At 53.4% G+C, this 22,480-nt stretch overlaps 1 protein-coding gene across 2 annotated transcripts; it reads right to left on the bottom strand.

Annotated features, from left to right (window-relative positions):
- Positions 1-660: 660 nt before the first annotated feature.
- GIPR (gastric inhibitory polypeptide receptor) lies at positions 661-16,107 on the bottom strand. 2 transcript variants are annotated; one of them, XM_032176710.2, is made up of 13 exons: positions 16,036-16,107; positions 14,872-14,971; positions 14,259-14,366; positions 12,722-12,825; positions 11,211-11,314; positions 10,558-10,702; positions 7,987-8,146; positions 7,712-7,772; positions 7,316-7,385; positions 7,101-7,189; positions 6,869-7,007; positions 951-992; positions 661-867 (listed from the first exon to the last, which is right to left on the bottom strand). In XM_032176710.2, the coding sequence occupies exons 1-13, from the start codon at positions 16,105-16,107 to the stop codon at positions 661-663; spliced, it is 1,401 nt and encodes a 466-aa protein (XP_032032601.1). The 2 variants fall into 2 exon arrangements, with proteins under 2 accessions (XP_032032601.1, XP_032032602.1); XM_032176711.2 differs by lacking the exon at positions 14,259-14,366.
- Between the last annotated feature and the right edge of the window lie 6,373 nt (positions 16,108-22,480).

Below are 22,480 nucleotides of genomic sequence, written 5' to 3'. Positions count from 1 at the left end.
TTTAAAAAAAAAAAAAAAAAAAAAGGCCAGGTGCGGTGGCTCACGCCTGTAATCCCAGCACTTTGGGAGACCCATGGTGGGAGGATTGCTTGAGTCCAGGAGTTCAAGACCAACCTGGGTAACAGTGACATCCTGTCTCATTTTTTAAAAAATAAAATATTACCTCCAAGAGACACTCCTAAGAATCTGCAATGCACCTGAAATGAAATCCCAACTTGGGTGCCCCTGCCCACTTCTCTCTCTCTCCCCACCTGTTGGCTCTGACTTAATTCTACTCCAGCCAAGGCTGAGCGCCTGCCTGCCCAAGGGCCTTTGCCTATGCTATCGCTTCCGCCTAGAATCCTGTTCTCCAGCTCTCCCCAGAGTGATCTCTTCCACCTCTTTCTGGGATGGCTTAAGTGTCACCTCCTTGGAGACGCCTCCCAGACCACCCTAGGCCCCCTTCTCGCTTCCCTTCATCATAACCATTCCATAGCGTGTGTGGAACTTGATGTTTTGTGTTCACGGTCTGTTTTCCCCACTCAGTTGTCATCTCCAGAACGGCAGGGACCTTTTTTCTGTTTCCTTCACCATTTCCCCAGCGTCCTCCATACTGGGCCTGGCACGCAGTTGGCGCTCAATAAATCCATGCTAACTGAACAGACACGGGGATCCCGTCCCCTAGCAGTAACTTTCCAACTCCCGGCTGGCCTCATTCCCAGGCCCTGGGAGGGTTCCCGAGGACAACCCGCGGCCGGTGGAGACCTCGCCGGGGCCGGAGCCGGAGGGCAGGGCCCGGAAGGCGCGCTCCGGGAGCTGGCGTTGCTCCTCGCCCAGGCTGCGGCGCAGGCGGCAGTGGTGCCAGCCACGGCGGATCTCCGACTGCACCTGCGACACGAAGGCGCTCAGAGGCGGCGCCGTACCACGCGCTGCCGCCAGAGGGCGGGGGCGGCGGCCGGTGCTCTTCCTACCTCCTTGTTGATGAAGCAGTAGAGGACGCTGACCAGGAAGCCCTGCCCAGAGGAGGCGCGGAGGTTACATCGCTGGTGAGGGCAGGACTGTAACCGCCTCCGCGCCTCCCTCCCCGTTTTTGTTTTTTAAGAGTCGGAATATTGCTCTTATTGCCCAGGCGGGAGTGCAGTGGCACGATCTTGGCAAACGGCAACCTCTACCTCCCGGGTTCAAGTGATTATCCTGCTTCAGCCTCCTGAATAGCTGGGATTACAGGCGCCCTCCACCACACCCAGCTAATTTTTGTATTTTTAGTAGAGACGGGGTTTCATCCTGTTGTCCAGGCTGGTCTCGAACTCCTGACCTCTGGTGATCCACCCATCTCAGCCTCTCAAAGTGCTGGGATTACAGGCATGAGCCACCGCGCCTGGCCTTTGTAACTGTTCTCTTAATAAGCTCGAGCCCTTGCCAGGCCCTGAAGCACCTCAGCTACCGCCACCGTGGTCTTAAACTATCAGGGTCATCTTTTCACTGGTTCCTGGCTTCCCCCACACCAACCCCACTGTTTGCCCCAGAAGGTTAGCTGAGCACTGCTGGCTGGGGGTTAAGAACTGCGGACCCTGGAGGTGGACTCCCTGGACTCAAAAACCACCTTTCCACTTTCTTTCCCATTTGGGCAAGCTGCTTAATTGCACTGTGCCTGAGTTTCTTCATCTGGAAAATGAAGCAGTAATATAGTAGTAGTTGTGAGAATTTAGGGTGATTGTGTTACTGTTTTTTTTTCTGGAGACAGGGAGACAGAGTCTTGCTCTGTCGCCCAGGCTGGAGTGCAGTGATGCGATCTCAGCTCACTGCAAACTCGGCCTCCCAGGTTCAAGCGATTCTCCTGAATCAGCCTCCCAAGTACCTGGGATTACAGGCATGCGCCACCACGCCCAGCTAATTTTTTGTGTTTTTAATAGAGACAGAATTTTTGCCATGTTGCCCAGGCTGTCTCGAACTCCTGAGCTCAGGCAATATGCCCGCCTCAGCCTCCCAAAGTGCTAGGATTACAGGCGTGAGCCAACGCACCCAGCCTGTTTTTGGTTTTTGAGACAGGGTCTGGCTCTGTCGCCCAGGCTGGAGTGGAGTGATCATGGCTCACTTCAACCTCAACTCCTGAGCTAGAGGGATCCTCCCACTTCAGCCTCCAGAGTGGCTAAGACTACAGGCATGCACTACCACACCAAGTTAATTTTTTTTTTTTTTTTTTTTTTTTGAGACAAGGTCTTGTTCTGTTGCCCAGGCTGGAGTGCAGTGGCACAATCTCAGCTCAGTGCAACCTCCGCCTCCCGGGTTCAAGCGATGTTCCTGCCTCAGCCTCCTGAATAGCTGGGATTACAGGCATGTGCCACGTAGCCTGGCTAATTTTTGTGTTTTAAGTAGAGACAGGGTTTCTCCATGTTGGTCACACTGGACTTGAACTCCTGAACTTAGGAGATCCGCCTGCCTTGGCCTCCAAAGAGCTGAGATTACAGACATGAGGCACCGCGTCCAGCAGCTAATTTTTTATTTTTGGTAGAGATGGGGATCTCGGCCAGGTGCAGTAGCTGACACCTGTAATCCCAGCACTCTGGGAGGCCGAAGCGGGCAGATCATCTGAGGTCAGGAGTTCCAGACCAGTCTGGCCAACATGGTGAAACCCCATCTCTACTAAAAATACAAAACTTAGCTGGGCGTGGTGGTGGACACATGTAATCCCAGCTACTCAGGAGGCTGAGGCAGGAGAATTGCTTGAACCCGGGAGGCAGAAGTTGCAGTGAGCCAAGATTGCGCCACTGTACTCTAGCCTGGGCAACAGAGCAAGACTCTGTCAAAAAAAAAAAAAAAAAAGAGGGATGGGGGTCTCACTACCTTGCCCAGGCTGGTTTTCAATTCCTGGGCTCAATCAATTCTCCTTTCTCAGCCTCCCAAAGTGAGGCATGGTGCCCAGCCAAATTAGTTGCTTATGTTTGCATAAATGTATACATAGTCAACATCCAAATTTAAATTTAAATTAATATAAAATGCATTTCTCTTTTAAAATTAATAAGACGTTGATAAATTAATAGAAATCAACTATGTATACATACTATTATTAAGACATTGCTTATTTTAGTTTTACTTTCCATGATGCTGTTAAAATCTCACTCAGACCAAATCCTTCTGCTGAGAGCCCTCCCATGGCCCCTGCTTCAAGCAGAGGAAAAGCCGAAGTCCTCACCTGGACCCCCGAGGCCCCTCACCTCTCCGTCCTCATCTCCTCACAGCCTCCCTACTGGCTCCCATTCTTCAGGCACCCTGGTCTTCCTCCCTCTCGCCAGCTACTCTCCTGCCTCAGGGATCTTGTACTTGATATTTCCCTTCCTGAAACATTTTCCCTAAATACCTGCCTGGCTTGTCCCCTCACCTTCTTCAGTGTCTCCTCAGAAATGCTTTCCCTTGTCCCCACCTAAAACAGCAACCTGGCCAGGCACGGTGGCTCACACCTGTAATCCCAGCACTTTGGGAAGCCAAAGTGGGAGGATCACTTGAGCCCAGGAGCCCAAGACCAGCCAGAGGAACATAACAAGACCCAATCTGTACAAAAAATACAAAAATTTGGCCAGGCGTGGTGGCTCACACCTGTAATCCCAGCATTCTGGGAGACCGAGGTGGGAAGATCAGCTGAGGCCAGGAGTTCGAGCCCAGCCTGGGCAACATGGTAAAACCCCGATTCTACTAAAAATACAAAGGTTAACTGAGTGTGGTGGTGCACACCTGTAATCCCAGCTACTCAGGAGGCTGAAATGCGTGAACCCTGGAGGCAGAGGTTGCAGTGATCCGAGATCATGCCACTGCACTCCAAGCCTGGGTGATAGAGTGAGACTCTATATCAAAAAAAAAATGAAAACAGTTGGGTACAGTGGCTCATGCCTGTAATCCCAGCACTTTGGGAGGTCAAGGCAGGCTGATCACCTGAGGTCAGGAGTTTGAGACCAGCCTGACCAACATGGAGAAACCCCATCTCTACTAAAAATACGAAATTGGGCCGGGCGCGGTGGCTCACGCCTGTAATCCCAGCACTTTGGGAGGCGGAGGCGGGTGGATCACGAGGTCAGGTCAGGAGATAGAGACCATCCCGGCTAACACGGTGAAACCCTGTCTCTACTAAAAATACAAAAAGAAATTAGCTGAGCGTCGTGGCGGGCACCTATAGTCCCAGCTACTTGGGAGGCTGAGGCAGGAGAATGGCGTGAACCCGGGAGGCAGAGCTTGCAGTGAGCCGAGATTGTGCCACTGCACTCCAGCCTGGGCAACAGCAGGAGACTCCATCTCAAAATAAATAAAATACGGGCCGGGCGCGGTGGCTCACGCCTGTAATCCCAGCACTTTGGGAGGCCGAGGCGGGCGGATCATGAGGTCAGGAGATCGAGACCATCCTGGCTAACACGGTGAAACCCCATCTCTACTAAAAATACAAAAATTAGCCGGGCGTGGTGGTGGGCGCCTGTAGTCCCAACTACTCAGGAGGCTGAGGCAGGAGAATGGCGTGAACCCGGGAGGCAGAGCTTGCAGTGAGCCGAGGCCTGGGGTGACAGCGAGACTCCGTCTCAAAAAAAAAAAAAAAAAATAAATAAAATACAAAATTAGCTGGGCGAGGTGGCTCACACCTGTAATTCCAGCACTTTGGGAGGCCGAGGCAGGTGGATCACAAGGTCAGGAGTTCAAGATCAGCCTGGCCAAGATGGTGAAATCCTGTCTCTACTAAAAATACAAAAATGAGCCAAGAGTCGTGGCAGTGCCTGTAATCCCAGCTACTCAGGAGGCTGAGGCAAAGAATTGGTTGAAGCCAGGAGGCAGAGGTTGCAGTGAGCCAAGATCATGCCACTGCATTCCAGCCTGGGCAACAGAGCAAAACTCTGTCTCCAAAAAAAAAAATTTAGCTGGGCATGGTGGCACACCCCTGTAATCCCAGCTACTTGGGAGGCTGAGGCAAGAGAATCGCTCGAATCTGGGAAGTGGAGGTTGCAGTGAGCCGAGATGGCACTATTGCACTGCAGCCTGGGAAACAAGAGTGAAACTCTGTCTCAAAAAAAAAAAAAAATTAGTCAGATGTGATGGCTTGCTTCTGTGCTCCCAGCTACTTAGGAGGCTGAAGCAGGAGGATTGGTTTGGACCAGGAGTCCAAGGCTGCAGTGAGCTAGGATCACAACCCTGCACTCCAGCCTGGACAACAGAGGGAGACCTCATCTCTAAAAAAATAAAAATAAATAAAACAGTAACCCCATCCCTCAGTGGACACTCCTCATCTCTTTTCTTGCTTTATTCTCCCTCTAGGCACATCTCACCATCTGACATTCTATATGCTTTCCTTTTTTTTTTTTTTTTTTTTTTTGAGACATGATCGCCCTCTGTGGCCAGGCTGGAGTGCAGTGGCGTGATCTTGGCTCACTGCAACCTCCACCTCCCGGGTTCAAGCGATTCTCCCACCTCAGCCTCCTGAGTAGCTGGGATTACAGGCAGCCGCCACCACATACAGCTAATTTTTCTATTTTTTTAGTAGAGACAGGGTTTCATCATATTGGTCAGGCTGGTCTTGAACTCTTGACCTCAGGTGATCCGCCTGCCTTGGCCTCCCAAAATGCTGGGATTACAGGTGTGAGCCACTGCGCCCAGCTGTATGCCTTACTTCTATAGTGTGTTTACTGTGTCTTTCCCACTGGAGGGTAGGGACCATCTGGTTCTTGGCTGTATCCCTGTGATAAGCCTGGAGGAGTGTTTAGCATATATACATGCTCAGTAATTTTTTGATGAATTTTTTTTTTTTTTTTTTTTGAGACGGAATTTCGCTCTGTCGCCCAGGCTGGAGTGCAGTGGCGCAATCTCGGCTCACTGCAAGCTCCGCCTCCCGGGTTCACGCCATTCTCCTGCCTCAGCCTCTTCGAGTAGCTGGGACTACAGGCGCCCGCCACCACGCCCGTCTAATTTTTTGTATTTTTAGTAGAGACGGGGTTTCACCGTGGTCTCGATCTCCTGACCTCGTGATCTGCCCGCCTCGGCCTCCCAAAGTGCTGGGATTACAAGCGTGAGCCACCGCGCCCGGCCTATTTTTTGCTGAATTTAATGAATTAACAGCCTTGTCCACTGAGACTGGTATTTTCCCCACTTTAGAGATGAGAAAACAGGCCGAATGAGGTGAAGCAGGTTGGGGACTCAGGTAAACCAAGCAAGTGTAGGGTGGGCCTTCAATTTTGGAATGAATCTTTCCTTAGATTCTGCACGTCGGTACCTCACTTACCTCTCCCTACCCTCAACCCTGAGGTGAAGGCCACACAGCTGGCAAACATCTAGAAAGTGACAGAACCTGAATTTGGCCCCAGCTGTGTCCAGCCTCCAAGCCCTCACTCTTCACTAGCAGGCAGCACTGACAGGACCAATCTCCTGTCCCGGCCTCTGCTGCTCCCCGCAGCCCAGGACAGTCCTAGCTCAGTATTTTGTATTGAATGAATGAACGGGCTGGGCACCATAGCTCACGCCTGTAATCCCAGCACTTTGGGAGGATTACCTGAGGTTAGGAGTTGGAGACCAGCCTGGCCAACATGATGAAACCCCGTCTCTACTAAAAATACAAAAATTAGCCAGGTGTGGTGGCACATTCCTGTAATCCCAGCTACTCTGGAGGCTGAGGCAGGAGAATCGCTTGAACCCGGGAGTCAGAGGCTGCAGTGAACCGAGATCGCGCCACTGTACTCCAGCCTGGGCGACAGAGCGAGAATCCGTCTCAAAAAAAAAAAAGAAAACAAAACAAAAGAATGAATGAAGGAACTAAATCCCGTCTTCACACCCCATTCAGTGGCTGCACCAGAGAACGACTTCGTGCCCCTCTGGGAGGAGGCCCTGGGTGGAAGGATGGAGCCCCTGCACCCTGCCTGAGCACCTGGAAGGAGCTGAGGAAGATCTCAAAGCCGAGCTTGGCGAAGCGCAGGGCGCCCCGGGCCTGTTCCTCTGTCACGGGAGCAAACACCACCTCGTGGACACCCAGCAGGGGCACCAGCGTCAGCGTGGAGCGAGCTAGCCTGGGGAGAGAGGGCGGCAGCAGTGATCCCGCAGCCCTGGTTCCCCATCTCGCACCCGGCCCCTTCCCCTCGGTCCCCAACGCATGCTCTCACCTCAGCCGGTAATCCCGGCAGCGCATTTGCCGTGTCCTCAGCTTGGACAGGAGAATGCCAAGAATGCGGATAAAAATGAGGAAATTAATCTGTGGGGAGAGATAAGGGCTAAGCCAGCCGCGATCCCATTCCGGAGGGGCAGGAGGAGGTGGCACCCCACTTCCCAGAATGGGAAATCCCTGAGGACGGCCTGGTGGAGGCGGGACCGATCCTACCAAGATGGTCATGAGGATGGGGGTCCGTATAATCCACCAAATGGCCTTGACTTCGTTGCGTTCCCAGCACCTGGGGAAGGCGGAGTAGAGCTAAGAGATAGAAAAACTCTAGACTCACCGATCACCAAGCTCATTTGCTCGCTAGGCCCCGCCCACCGCACTTGAGACCACACACATTCTCTAAGGTCCCGCCCATTACGATCCAGGCCCCACCCCCTCCCCTCGCCGGTTGCCCTCGAACACAACCTTTCCTAACTCCCCATTCCTTTGGATCCCGCCCGTGTATCCCCAACACCGAAGAGCCTTCCGACCCTGCCCACGTTTCCATCACAACCCGCCCACGTCCCTCAAAGCCCCGCCCACCTCCCACGCCCCGCCCCAGACCCTGCAACTCACTGCGTGTTCTCGTACAGGTACCTGACGATCACCCAGGGAATGACGAAAAGCGCGGGGGCCCCTGTGCAGACCCCGACCCCGCCCCCCCACCCCGCCGCAGCTGTCAGCGCGCTCACGGGCCCCGCCAGGCCCAAGACCCGCGGAATTCCTCTGTCGGGGTGGGGGAGGCAGAAGCCTAGAGATGGGAGGAGACCCGCAGAGGCCAACCAGCAGGGCAGGTGAGGTAGCCGAGGAGAGGCGCGCTGGGTTGGGCGGGGAACGGGATCGGAGCTCACCCCAGCCGAGGAGCAGGTAGTAGCGGAAGTGGCCCTCCTCGGAGCCTCCCACGAGCACCAGGAGACTGTGCAGGTAGACGCCCTCCACCAGCAGCCACGTGTAGTTGGCACCCACGCAGTACTGGGTCACGATCTGGGCCGTGCGGCAGGCAGCGAGGGCCTAGGGAGGGGCCAGACCGGTAGAGGGGTAGTCAGCGCTGCCCGAGTGTCTCCCAGCCTCCCCCAACCTTGATCGCCCTTCCATCCCATCTCTTGCCATCAAAGGTTCTTCCACTCTGTGTCCCCAGTGAATGGTATCTGTGATTGGTTTCTCTCACCCTATTCCCTTTCCCTGTATGGACTCTCCCACTCTGAACCCCTTAACAATTGGTATCTGGTTGAGCGCGGTGGCTCACGCCTGTAATCCCAGCACTTTAGGAGGCCAAGGTGGGCGGATCACCTGAAGTCAGGAGTTGGCGACCAGCCTGGCCAACATGGTGATACCCCATCTCTACTAAAAATACAAAAATTAGCCAGGCGTGGTGGCGGGCGCCTGTAATCCCAGCTACTTGGGAAGCTGAGGCAGGAGAATCGCTTGAACCCAGGAGGCGGAGGTTGCGGTGAGCCGAGATTGCACCACTGCACTCCAACCTGGGCGACAGAGGGAGATTTCGTCTCAAAAAAAAAAAAAAGTATCAGCTTCTTTTTTGAGACTCCGTCTCAAAAAAACAAAACAAACAAAAAACAAAACAAAAAATAATTGGCACCTTCCATCATTGCCGTCAGTTCCCCCTAGATCCCCAAAATGTGACCTCTGTCACTGGTCACCCCAGCTCCTTCTAAGAACTGAACTCTCCTGCCAGTACCCACATTATGGACTCTCCTGCCCTATGGCTTCCTCTTTTTTGTTTTTTTTTTTTTTTTTAGACGGAGCCTTGCTCTATCACCCAGGCTGGAGTGCAATGGCACAATCTCTGCTCACTGCAATCTGTGCCTCCTGGGTTCAAGTGATTCTCCTGCCTCAGCCTCCCGAGTAGCTGGGACTACAGGCATGTACCCCACGTCCAGCTAATTTTTGTATTTTTATTTTACTTTATTTTATTTTATTTTATTTTTTTTGAGATGGAGTCTCGCTCTGTCACCCAGGCTGGAGTGCAGTGGTGCGATCTTGGCTCACTGCAAGCTCTGCCTCCCGGGTTCACGCTATTCTCCTGCCTCAGCCTCTCCGAGTAGCTGGGACTACAGGCGCCCGCCACCACGCCCGGCTAATTTTTTTTGTATTTTTAGTAGAGACGGGGTTTCACCGTGGTCTCGATCTCCTGACCTCGTGATCCGCCCGCCTCGGCCTCCCAAAGTGCTGGGATTACAAGCATGAGCCACCGCGCCCGGCCAATTTTTGTATTTTTAGTAGAGACGGGGTTTCACTATGTTGGTCAGGCTGGTCTTGAACTCCTGACCTTGTGACCTGCCTGTCTCGTCCTCCCAAAGTGCTTGGATTACAGGCATGAGCCACCGTGCCCGGCCCCTCTTTTTTTTTTTTTTTTTTGAGACAGGGTCTCAATCTTTCGCCAGATTGCACTGGCGCTATCACAGCATCACAGCTCACTGCAGCCTCGACCTCCTGGACTCAAGTGATCCTACCATCTCAGCCTCCCAAGTAGCTGGGAGTACAGGCGAGGGCCGTCATGCCCGGCTAATTTTTGTATGTTTTTGTAGAGATGGGGTTTTGCTACGTTACCCAGGCTGGTCTTGAACTCCTGGGCAAAAAGCAATCTGCCCACCTCCGCCTCCCAAAGGGCTGGGATTACAGGCATGAGCCATTGCTGGGCCACGCTATGGCTTTTTTTTTTGCGGTAGAGTCTTGCTCTGTCACCCAGGCTAGAGTGCAGTGGTGCAATCTCAGCTCACTGCAACCTCCTGCTCCTGGGTTCAAGCGATTCTTTTGCCTCAGCCTCCCAAGTAGCTGAGACTGCAGGCACGCGCCACCACGCCCAGCTAATTTTTGTATTTTTAGTAGAGACGGGGTTTCACCATATTGGCCAGGCTGATCTTGAACTCCTGACCTCGTGATCTGCCCGTCTTGGCCTCCCAAAGTGCTGGGATTACAGATGTGAGCCACTGTGCCTGGGCGCGTGCGGCTTCTTAACAATTGGTATGGTCCAACTTTCAACCAGATAGTTCTTACCACGTCTGCTCCCAGACTCTAGTCTCTCCCACCCTCTCTTCTAGTAACAAAGTGGCACCAACCCCGCCCCCACTTACTTTCTCGTATCCTGCCATGTCTCACCTCCAGCAGGTGGATTCTCTCATTGGTGAAAAAGTTCAATGATGGGTGAGATAATGAGGGAGAGGAATGGAAAATTCCAATATGGGAGTGATAAGCTGGGAGAGTTCAATGATGGCAGAGGCTGAGTTGGGAGGTTCCCTCTCCAAATGTGTCTTGATCCCCCACCCCAAGACACATTTGGAGAGGGACACTCCCAACTCAGATAAACTGTGGAGAGTGTAGGAGGTAGGAAATGGACTGAGAACTTCCTGGTCCCACCAGAGAAGCAAGATTCCCATTTGGAGGAATGGAAGGAGGATGCCCACCTGGTTCCACAGCACAGGGGCCTGGTCCCCAAGGTAGGGGCCAGGTCGAGGTAGTAGACGGTCTCGGCTGAGAATGGCCGCCGCTCGCAGCATGAAAGACGTGAACAGGTTGATGTGGATATAGTTTCTAGTGCAATGTAGTCGCCTAGGGGAATTTGGAAGGCAGTTTGGGGGCCTCTGGAGAGCTGTCCTCAGCCACACACAGCTCTATTTTTTTTTTTTTAAACAGGGTCTCACTCTGTCACCCAGGCTAGAATGCAGTGGCACAATCAGGGCTCACTGCAGCCTCAACCTCCTGAGCTCAAGCAATCCTCCTGTCTCAGCGCCCCCCTATAGTTGGTACCACAGGTGCACCACCAGCATGCCTAGCTCATTTTTTATTTGTCGTAGAGACAAGGTTTCACTATGTTGCCCAGCCTGATCTCAAACTCCTGGGCTCAAGCGATCCTCCTGCCTTGGCATCCCAAAGAGCTGGGAATACAGGCATCAGCCACCGCGCCCGGCCACACAGAGCTCCTTTAACCACCCCCACTGCTCCCCATAGAACCACCAGTGGATGGTTGGACCTGGTGGAAACAGACCACCCCATCTTACTGGACAAACTGAGGCCGAGCTCACATCTCTGCCACCACCACTTAGGCTTAAGGTCCCACCTGAACAAACTCAAGATGAGCAGGGCTAGCAGCAGTGTGGCGAGAGACAGGGAGTAGCCGACAGTGTACATGACCTGCAACCGCTCCAAGATGAGCCTTTGGTCCTGGTCGGGGCAAGAAGAGGAAGGGAACAAGGCTTGGCTCGAAGCCTCAGACCCAGAGAGAGACTGGAAGGACTTCTGCTCTTTGTTTCTGCCCTATTTTATCTTGGGGAACTGCTTACCCTTATTTGAGAAGGGCCGACTCCACCCTTCAGCTCCAGGGCACGAGGCATGTGACCAGCCAACCAGATTTTTTTTTTTTTTTTTTTTTGAGACATAGTCTTGCTTTGTTGCCCAGGCTGGAGTACTCTGGCAGGATCATGGTTCCCTGGAGCCTCGCCCCCCAGGGCTCAAGCAATCCTCCTGCCCCAGCCTCCACAGTAGCTGGGACTACAAGTGTGCGCCACCATGCCCAGCTAATTTTTTTTTTTTTTTTTGAGACGGAGTCTTGCTCTGTCGCCCAGGCTGGGGTGCAGTGGCGCGATCTCGGCTCACTGCAAGCTCCGCCTCCCGGGTTCACGCCATTCTCCTGCCTCAGCCTCTCCAAGTAGCTGGGACTACAGGCGCCCGCCACCACGCCCGGCTAATTTTTTGTATTTTTAGTAGAGACGGGGTTTCACCGTGGTCTCGATCTCCTGACCTCATGATCCGCCCGCCTCGGCCTCCCAAAGTGCTGGGATTACAAGCGTGAGCCACCACGCCCGGCCTGCCCAGCTAATTTTTGTATTTTTAGTAGAGATGGGGTTTCACCATGTTGGCCAGAATGGTCTCAATCTCTTGACCTCGTGATCTGCCCGCCTCGGCCTCCCAAAGTGCTGGGATTACAGGCATGAGCCACTGCTCCCGGCCAAATTTTTATATTTTTTGTAGAGATGGAGTTTCACTATGTTACCCAGGCTGGCCTCAAAATCCTGCATTCAAGCAATCATCTTCTCAAAGTATTGGAATTATAGGCATTAGCCATTGAGCTCGGCCCAACCACAGCATTCTTTTTTTTTTTTTTTTTTTTGAGATGGAGTCTCGCTCTGTCACTCAGGCTGCAGTGCAGTGGCACGATCTTGGCTCACTGCAACCTCTGCCTCCTGGGTTCAAGCAATTCTTACGTCTCAGCCCCCTGAGTAGCTGGGACTACAGGTGCACACCACCATGCCAGGCTAATTTTTGTATTTTTAGTAGAGATGGGGTTTTGACATGTTGGCCAGGCTGGTCTCAAACTCCTGACCTCAAGTGATCCACCCTCCTTGGCCTCCCAAAGTGCTGGGATTACAGGCGTGAGCCACAGCACCCGGCCATCTTATTCTTTTCCATCACAGAAGGCAATACAGCTTTCTCTCTTTGAAGCCAGTCTGAGTTGAGTTTCTCTCACAACCCAGAGGTCTGAACAGTCCAAGGGGTTTTAGGCCCTGCCTGAATCTACCGCCTTTCCATCTCTCCCTGGACTCCCGACCTGAAGCCCTCACCTCTTCTTACCAGAAAGGCCTCATTCTTCTCTGGGTTCTCACATTGTGTATGGTCTCTCCAAAGTCCCCATTGGCCATCACTGCCACAGTGGCGGAGGACGAAACCTGCAGCCACTGTGGGGAAAGAAGGGAGAGAATTAAGGCACACAGAGAAAGAGATAAATACAGAAAGACAAACTGTGAGACAATAACAGAGAGGGAGAGAGCCGAAGCGGTGGTGATGATGATGATGATGATGATGATAAACCCTTATATGGCATGTTATTTGTATTAATTTAATATTCATACAAGCACATGGAATTGGTAATATCCTTAACCTAGTTCTACATATGGGAAAATTGAGATACAAAATGTTAAGGCCGGGCGCGGTGGCTCACACCTGTAATCCCAGCACTTTGGGAGGCCAAGACAGGTGGATCACTAGGTCAAGAGATCGAGACCATCCTGGCCAACATGGTGAAACCCTGTCTCTACTAAAAATACAAAAATTAGCTGGGTGTGGTGGCGTGCGCCTGTAGTCCCATCTACTCAGGAGGCTGAGGCAGGAGAATCTCTTGAACCCGGGAGGTGAGGTTACAGTGAGCCGAGATCACGCCATTGCATTCCAGCCTTGCAACAAAGTGAGACTCTGTCTCAACAACAACAAAAACAACAAAAATTAAATAGGCCTGTAATCCCAGTGCTTTGGGAGGCTGAGGTGAGAGGATCCCTTGAGGCCAGGAGTTTAAGACCAGCCTGGGTAACATGGCAAGACTCTGTCACTGCCAATTTTTTTAAAAAAGTTAGCTGGGTGTATTAGCGTGCGCCTGTAGTCCCTGCTATTTGGGAGGCTGAGGCGGGAGGATCGCTTGAACCCGGGAGTTCCGAGGCTGCAGTGAACTATGATGCTGCCACCACATGGGTGACAGAGCCAGACTCTGTCTCAAAAAGAAAAAAAAATAGGTTAAATAAATAAACTGTCTGAGGCGACGTTGCTAGTTAGGTTAAGATGCCCAGAGACTGACAGACTCAGGAAAAGGAGACAAAATAAGAATCCTGTGGTGGCCAGGCACGGTGGCTCATGCCTGTAATCCCAGAACTTTGGGAAGCCAAGGCCGGCGGGTCACTTGAGGTTAGGAGTTCGAGACCAGCCTGGCCAACATGGTGAAACCCTGTCTCTACTAACAATACAAAAAAAAAAAAAAAGCCGGGTGTGGTGGCGCGCGCCTGCTTCTCGGGAGGCTGAGGCTGGAGAATCGATTGAACCCGGGAGGCGGAAGTTGCAGTGAGCCGAGTTCATCCCACTTCACTCCAGCCTGGGCGATAGAGCGAGACTCCGTCTCCAAATAAATAAATAGAAAGAGATACGGAGACAGAGAAGCTGCGTTATGTGAGATAGGCAGGGTTGGACAGACAGGAGAAACCCAGCCTGCTGGAAAGGAGTAGGGGACAAAGAGGAGCAGGAGAGGGGTGCAGGTGAGCTGTGGGACTCGGATGTAGGCGTCTGGGGGCAAAGGTTAGCAGCTGTTTGTTTCTGGGGAGGGCTCCGGGCCCAGGGAGCACCTCACCGTGGTGGTGCCAGGGCAGGTACCAGGGGCAGGACGCACGGGCAGTGGCGTTGGGTGCAGCATAGTCCCAGCAGACGTACATATCGAAGGACCCGTTACAGGCGAGGCCTGGGGGTGGGCACGGGGGCCAGGTGCTCAGTCGACCTACTGCGCAGTGGGCCAGCGCTTCTCCGCCAGCCACATCAAGCCCGGCTCTAGCCCCGCCCACTTGGAGGGCGTTCCGTCCCGGCTGGGCCACAAGCTCCTCCCACCAGCCTCAAAGCTCCGCCCCTCCTCCCGGCCCCACTCTGGGCTCCTCCCACCAAACAAGTCCCCGCCCCAGATCGTCCCACCCGGAGGGGCCCTTCCCAATCTCCATCCCAAATCCCGCCTCCTTCAAGGTTTATTTCTGTGCAGGCCCCGCCCAAGGCTCCTCCCATTTCAAGCTTCTTCCCAGGCCTCCCCCAGGAACCGTGGTCCTGCCCCAGTTCCCACCACGCTCAGGTCAGTCCCCGGGCCTCTCCAGCCCACAGCGCCCCAAGATTTCTTCCCCGCCCGTCAGCCCAAGGCCCACCCCAAGCCCACCCCTCTCAGCCTCAGGTCCTCCCCGCGTCCCCAGCCCTCCTGGTCACACCTGAAGGCCGTTCCGCGGCTGCCAAGGTCTCCTGGCACTCCCTGCGGTACCGTTCCCAGCGCTGGTACAGCTCCCCCGCCGTCTGCCCCTCAGAGCCTGTCTAGGAAAAGAAAGAAGGGAGGACTCCCCGCAAGACCGACCCCCGCTCCCAGGCTGCTAGGTCCATGTGGCCCAGAAGCGCCCCAGAGAGACTCCGAGGGTCTGTTGCGTGTTGCTTAGGGGTCTTGGGTGGCTTGGAAACCAGTTCCAAGTCTTGGGGTGGGGTGCCTGGAAGCCACCCACTGGAGCTGCCATGAGAGACTGAAAACCTTCAAGAAAATTGGGGAGGGGGTGGCTGGAAATTATCAGGAAGATTTTTTGGGGGAAGAAAAAGGAGTGGAAACAATAATCAAAACTCGAATCTGGGCCCGGGCGCGGTGGCTCACGCCTGTAATCCCAGCACTTCGGGAGGCCGAAGCGGGTGGATCACTTGAGGCCAGGAGTTCGAGACCAGCCTGGCCAACCTGGTGAAATCCCCGTCTCTACTAAAAATCCAAAAATTAGCCGGGCGTGGTGGAGTGCGCCTGTAGTCCCAGCTACTCGAGAGGCTGAGGCGGGAGAATCTCTTGAACCCGGGAGACGGAGGTTGTAGTGAGCCGAGATCATGCCACTGCATCCCAGCCTGGGTGACAGAGTGAGACTCTGTCTCAAAAAAAGAAAACAAACAAACAAACAAAACACCACCCAACAACTCGAATCTGGGCAAGCGGGGCAGTCTTGAAACTCTCTTTGCGCTGAGGCAAGCCTTTTTGTTTTGTTTTGTTTTTCCTGAGACAGAGTCTCACTCTGTCACCCAAGTTAGAGTGCGGTGGCGCGATCTCGGCTCACCGCAACCTCTGCCTCCCGGGCTCAAGCGATTCTCCTGCCTCAGCCTTCTGAGTAGCTGGGATTACAGGCAGCCGCCACCATGCCCGGCTAATTTTTGTATTTTTTTAGTAGAGAGGGAGTTTCACCATGTTGGCCAGGTTGGTCTCGAACTCCTGACCTCAGGTGATTCACACGCCTCGGCCTCCCAAAGTTCTGGGATTACAGGCGTGAGCGACAGCGCCCTGACGAGGGAAGCCCTAAAACCGTCCCCATACCTCCCTCCAAGCCTGGAGCTCCTCTGGCTCCTCGCGTCCTCACCTCCGCCCTCCGGAGCAGCAGCCCCCACAGTGAGAGCCGCAGCAGCAGCTGCAGGATCGGAGAGGTAGTCATCGTGAGGGCGGCGAAGGGTCTGGTTCGTGCAGGGGCGATCAGGCCTGGAGGGTCCCAGGGCAAGGTCAGCACGTCTGCCCTCCTACTCCAACCCCAGCGTCACCCCGCCTCAGGGATTCACACACAGGGGCAGACGGCGGGGGAGCCGTACACACGCGGGACTCCGAGGCAGCGCACCTGCTCCCGCAATTCCCAGGCGTGATGATCTGCGGGGAGGGAGAGGCACGCGGAGTGGGTGGAACTCCCGTGGTGGGAGGGGCCCTTTAAGCGATTCCCCGGCAGCCCCTGACTGTTGCTGGGGCAGCAAAGGTGGAAGGGGGGTGTTTGCTGAGCGGGCGGTTGCCCTAGAGCTACGCTGGGCGGAAGTGTCAGTGCCACCGCGAGTCTGGACCTACAGACTCCTGGGAACCCGGGGACCGCCTTGGAGAGGAGGGAGTAGAAACCGTCAGCCTAGACCCCTTTTCTATGGGGAACTGAAAACCTTGAAGGTTTTCAGTACCCCCTAGTGGGGTACTTGAAACGCCCGAGTTCCCACAGCCTGGTGGAGAACTTGAAACGCCCATCCGAGCTCCCACTCTCCAAGCCCAAAGGGTTTTCTAGCACAGATAGGAACCCGACCTTACAAAACTTTCCCCACTGGGGGTGGATAAAGCCCAGAGTAAGTGGAACAACCCTTTCCCAGCATCCAAACACTTAGGGACTAGAGAAGCGACAGATCCGGGGTTAGATGTGTAGATGCCTGGAAATCGGTCTATCTAACGCCCAACACCCACTCACCCGCGCCCCGGCGGCTCCACGTAGAGAAAGAGGGAAGCAGAGAGGATCTCAGGCCGAGCCTCAGAAGGACAGACAACGGCGTCACAGACACCAGAGACAGAAATGTAAAGACTGAGAGGCGCAGAGACGGAGGGACAGAATGAGACCCCCAGCCAGAGACCAGAGAAAAACAAACAGAGAAAGAGACACAAACGTGGGCTAGGAGACAAAGAGGAGGCAGAGACGTGGAGGGACACAGAGCAGGGGAGAGAGAAGTTATCTAGCAGCTAACCAGAGGTGGAAACAAGCAGACAGAGACATCAAGAGACAGAGATGAGCAGAGGCGGTGGTGGGCACAGAGACAGAGAGACAAAGGTAGGGCAGAGAAGCAGAGAGGGAGAGTGCCAGAGACTTGAGGGGTCAAGGGGGGCAGGGAGAATGGGCTGGGATTGGGGAGCCCTCACCTGTGACCAGTCCTGCTCCTGGTCACTTGCTCCTGCAGCCCCTGCCACCGCTGCCTCCACTGCCTCGACTTGGCTCTGGGAGAGGTGACAGGCGCTGGCAGCCCGGGGTGGTGGGAGGGGGCGGGGCCAAGGCGGGACAGGGAACGGAAGCGGGGAGCTCTGGGGCAGAGAGCTGAGCAGCGGGCAGTCATCAATGTCATGAGGGAGGGCAGTTACTGAATTGTCCTTATCGTCCTGAGGACCCCTGCACCAAGTGTGTACAATCTGTCATGCTGTCCCACCCACAGGTACCCCCGCCCACCGCCACTCATTCCCAGAGCCTCAGTCACTCAGTCAAACATGCAGTGTCACACACAATCCCATAGGCTGAGCCATGGAAAGGCACAGTCACAGAACCTCACAAGCTGTTACGTAGTCACACATTCAATCACACCCATACAGTCCCACGGTCACACCCAGACAGCCACAGTCTCTCACTCACAGGTTGACAGTCATCCACAGTGACACACAGTCACATACCCAGGGCCGTGGACTCCTGCACACACACAGTAACACTCATAGTGTCCCACAGTTCCAACAACACTGTCAATCACACACACATTCACGCAATCACCGGGTTTCATCACAGACACTGTTGCCCTGCTAGCCTGTGTGGCCCAGGAGGACAGAGCCAGGACATCTGGGTCACCACTGGGTCCCCAGAATCTTTCAGAGCAGGGGTTCAAGGAAGGATTGTCATAAAATAAATATATGCAGTATGCAGTTGTGTGGTTACTCACAGACATACAATTTTTTTTTTTTTTTTGAGACAGTCTTCCTCTGTTGCCAAGGCTGGAGTACAGTAGCAACCTCCGCTCACTGCAACCTCCGCCTCCCGGGTTCAAGCAATTCTCCCACCTCAGCCTCCCAAGTAGCTGGGATTACAGGCACACACCACCACACCCGACTAATTTTTGTATTTTTAGTAGAGACGGTGTTTCACCATGTTGCCCAGGCTGTTCTCAAACTCCTGACCTCAGGTGATCCACATGTCTTGGCCTTCCAAAGTGGTGGGATTACAGGCGACAGCCACCACACCCGGCCCATACAATCCTTTTTAAATTTTATTTATTTATTTATGAGAGCAGAGTGCACTGGAACAATTATAGCTCACTGCAGCCTCCACTTCCTGGGCTGAAGGGATCCTCTCACCTCAGCCTCTTGACTAGCTGGGACTACAGGCATGAGCCACCATGCGCCACCATTTTATTTAAAAATAATTTCAACTTTTTTTTTTTTTTTTTTGAGACAGGGTCTCACTCTGTTCCCCCAGAATGGAGTGCAGTGGCGCCATCTTGGCTCACTTCAATCTCTGCCTCCAGGGTTCAGGAGATTCTCTTGCCTCAGCCTCCCGAGTAGCTGGGACTGCAGGTGTGCGCCACCACACCCGGCTAAAATTTTCGTATTTTTAGTAGAGATGGGGTTTCACCATGTTGGCCATGCTGGTATCCAACTCTTGGCCTCAAGCAAGCCTCCCGCCTCAGCCTCCCAAAGTGCTGGGACTACAGGGATGTGCCATCACACCCAGCCTCAACTTTTATTTTATTTATTTATTTATTTTAATTCATTTTATTTATTTATTTTTTTCTAGACAGGGTCTCACTCTGTCACCCAGGCTGGAGTTCAGTGGCGCCAACTTGGCAACCTCTGCCTCTTGGGTTCAAGCGATTCTCATGCCTCAACCTCCAGAGTAGCTGGGACTACAGGTGTATGCCACCACGCCTGGCTAATTTTTGTATTTTTAGTAGAGATGAGGTTTCACCATGTTGGCCATGTTGTTCTCCAACTCCTGGCCTCAAGTAATCCTCCCGCCTCAGCCTCCCAAAGTGCTGGGATTACAAGTGTAAGCCACCGTGCCTGGCCTTAACTTTTATTTTAGATTCAGGGGGCACATGTGCAGGTTTGTCACAGGGGTGTATTGCACGACGCTGAGGTTTGGGATATAAATGATCCCATCACCCAGGTAGTGAGCATGGCACCCAACAGGTAGTTTTTTAGCCCTTGTCTCCCTCCCTGCCCCCTCTAGGAGTCCCCAGTGTCTGTTGTTCGCATGTTTGTGTCCATGTGTACCCAGTGCTTAGCTCCCACTTGTAAGTAAGAGCATCTGGTGTTTGGATTTCTGTTCCTGTGTTAATTCACTTAGGATAATGGCCTCCAGCTGCATCTATGTTGCTGCAAAGGACTTTTCCTTCCCTTCCCTTCCCTTCCCTTCCCTTCCCTTCCCTTCCCTTCCCTTCCCTTCCCTTCCCTTCCCTTCCCCTCTCCCCCCTTCCCTTCCCTTCCCTTCCCTTCCCCTCTCCCCTCTCCCCTCTCCCCTCTCCCTTCCCTTCCTCCCTTCCTCCCTTCCTCCCTTTCTCTCTTTCTTTCTTGGGATGGAGTCTCACTCTGTCGCCCAGGCTGGAGTGCAGTGGCACAATCTCAGCTCACTGGAACCTCTGCTTCCCAGGTTCAAGCAGTTCTCCTCTCTTAGCCTCCCAAATAGCTGGGATTACAGGCGCCCGCAAGCATGCCCGGCTAATAATTTTTTTTTTTTTGGCTGAGTCTCCCTCTGTAGCTCAGGCTGGAGTACAGTGGCGTGATCTCAGCTCACTGCAATCTCCACCTCCCGGGTCCTGGTTCAAGCAATTATCCTGCCTCTGTCTCCGGGTAGCTGGGATTACAGGCACGCGCCACCATGCCCAGCTGATTTTTGTATTTTTGGCAGAGACAAGTTTTCACCATGTTGGCCAGGCTGGTCTTGAACGCCTGATCTCGTGATCCTCCCGCCTCAGTCTCCCAAAGTGCTGGGATGACAGGCGTGAGCCACCGCAGCTGGCTATTTTTTTTTTTTTTTTTTTAGTAGAGATGGGGTTTCACTATGTTGGCCAGGCTGGTCTCAAATTCCCAACTTCAGGTGATCTGCCTGCCTCGGCCTCCCAAAGTGCTGGAATCACAGGCATGAGCCACTGTGCCCCACCCTTTTTTTTTTTTTTTTTTTTTTTTGAGACAGAGTCTTGCTCTGTCACCCAGGGTGGAGTGCAGTGGCGTCATCTCAGCTCACTGCAAGCCTCCCCTCCCGGGTTCACGCCATTCTCCTGCTTCAGCCTCCCGAGTAGCTGGGACTACAGGTGCTTGCCACCATGCCCAGGTAATTTTTTGTATTTTTAGTAGAGACGGGGTTTCACCGTATTAGCCAGGATGGTCTCGATCTCCTGATCTCGTGATCCACCCGCCTTGGCCTCCCAAAGTGCTGGAATTACAGGTGTGAGCCACTGAGCCCGGCCTTTTTGTTTTTTTTAATGTCTATATCATACAATCTTTTTATGACACAAGCTGAAAGTCACACACAATGTCATGCAACCACACCCATTAACACCGTCACACACTCACACACTTCACAGTCACCCACAGAGTCCTCAGTCACATTCCAACAACACACATTCCCCAACTGTCATGAGGCAAACACTCTCACACGGTCGCCCTCACCCCCACAGTCACACTGAGTGACATGGTCTTACAGACTCACAACTCTCCCTTAGTCTCACCCACATTCACAAGTCACATACAGTCATATACGTGTCACACACACAACCTCACTATCCCATAGCTGTGCACATGTCACAGTGACTTGTCACACCCTGCAATCCCACCTCCCACAGTCACGCACAGTCACACAGGTGCACACAGGGTCACACACACCATCATGTCACAATTGCACACTAACCCATAGCCTCACATGATCTCATCATCACAGTCGCCAGTGAATCACACACATTCTCTGCTGTCTCTACTTCCAGTCTGTTCCTTTGCCCTAAATATGGGGAACATCTGTACGTGACTGGGGGTGGGGGACAGGCTCAGAGCCCAGTCTCAGCTCCCAGCTCTCATCTCCTGTTAATACAAAATACCAAGTCCTGCACGTTAATCATACAATGAACATTTGTGAGCATGCACTCCCCTGGGACTCTAAGTGGGACAGAGGCGAGTCTGCCCATTTCGTAGAGGAGAAATTGAGGCCCAGAGGCCCCAGGGGGGACAGGGATCAAGGGGTGGCATGAGGTCTGCATCAGAGGCTGGAAGGAGACAAGCCTCGGGGGGAGGCGGGGGTCCTTGCTTCCTGGACTTAGGCTGCCTCCCCCCTCTCTGCCCCACATTCCTGGCGCCCTCTGGGTCCTGGGAAATGTTCCTTTCCTGGAGTGGAGAGGGAAGGGGGTCTGAGATTGCCCGGCACCTTGGGAGAAGTTAGGGTTGGAAGGGAGTCTCTCCTTGGCCCCACTGAGGGCCTGGGGTCACTCCACAGAGGAAGGCAGTGAAAGGTGGGGAGGCTGTAGAGGGAGGAAAGGAGAGGCTGGCAGGGAGGGGGAAGCAGTGGAGAGGAAATGAGCTGCTGGTGTGAGACAGGAAAAGGAGCTAAGAGCCTAGTGTGGTGGCTCACGCCTGTAAACCCAGCACTTTGGGAGGCTGACATGATAGGATCACTTAAGCCCAGGAGTTGGAGACCAGCCTGGGCAACATAGTGAGACCTCGTCTCTAAAAAAAAAAAAAAAAAAAAAAAAAAAAAATTTATTTTTTCCTTTTCCAATTAAAAAAAATTTACCTTAAGTTCTGGGATGCAAGTGCTGAATGTGCAGGTTTGTTACATAGATATGCATATGCCATGGTGGTTTGCTGCACCCATCAACACGTCATCTAGATTTAAAAACAAAATTTCTTGGTTTTTTTTTTGAGACAGAGTTTCACTCTGTCACCCAGGCTAAGGCAGAGATTGCAGTGAGCCAGGTTCAAGCGATTCTCCTGCCTCAGCCTCCCGAGCAGCTGGGATTACAGGCACCTGCCACCATGCCTGGCTATTTTTTTTTTTCAGTTTTCACCAATTGGTCAGGCTGTTCGATCCTGACCTCGTGATCCCCTGCCTCAGCCTCCAAGTGTTGTTATGAGCCTTGCACCACCATGCCCAGGTAATTTTTTGTATTCTTAGTAGAAACAGGGTTTCACTATGTTAGCCATGGCTGGTTTCAAACTCCTGACCGCAAGTGATCTGCCCATCTTGGCCTTCCAAAGTGCTGGGATTACAGGCGTGAGCTACCGCGCCCGGCCTCTCAACATTTTTTTTTAAATTAGCCAGGCATGGTGGT

Source organism: Hylobates moloch, unplaced genomic scaffold (assembly GCF_009828535.3).
Source record: "Hylobates moloch isolate HMO894 unplaced genomic scaffold, HMol_V3 SCAFFOLD_15, whole genome shotgun sequence".
Taxonomy (NCBI): domain Eukaryota; kingdom Metazoa; phylum Chordata; class Mammalia; order Primates; family Hylobatidae; genus Hylobates; species Hylobates moloch.
The sequence above is the reverse complement of the archived record's forward strand: the minus strand, read 5'-3'. Positions and strand labels throughout refer to the sequence as shown.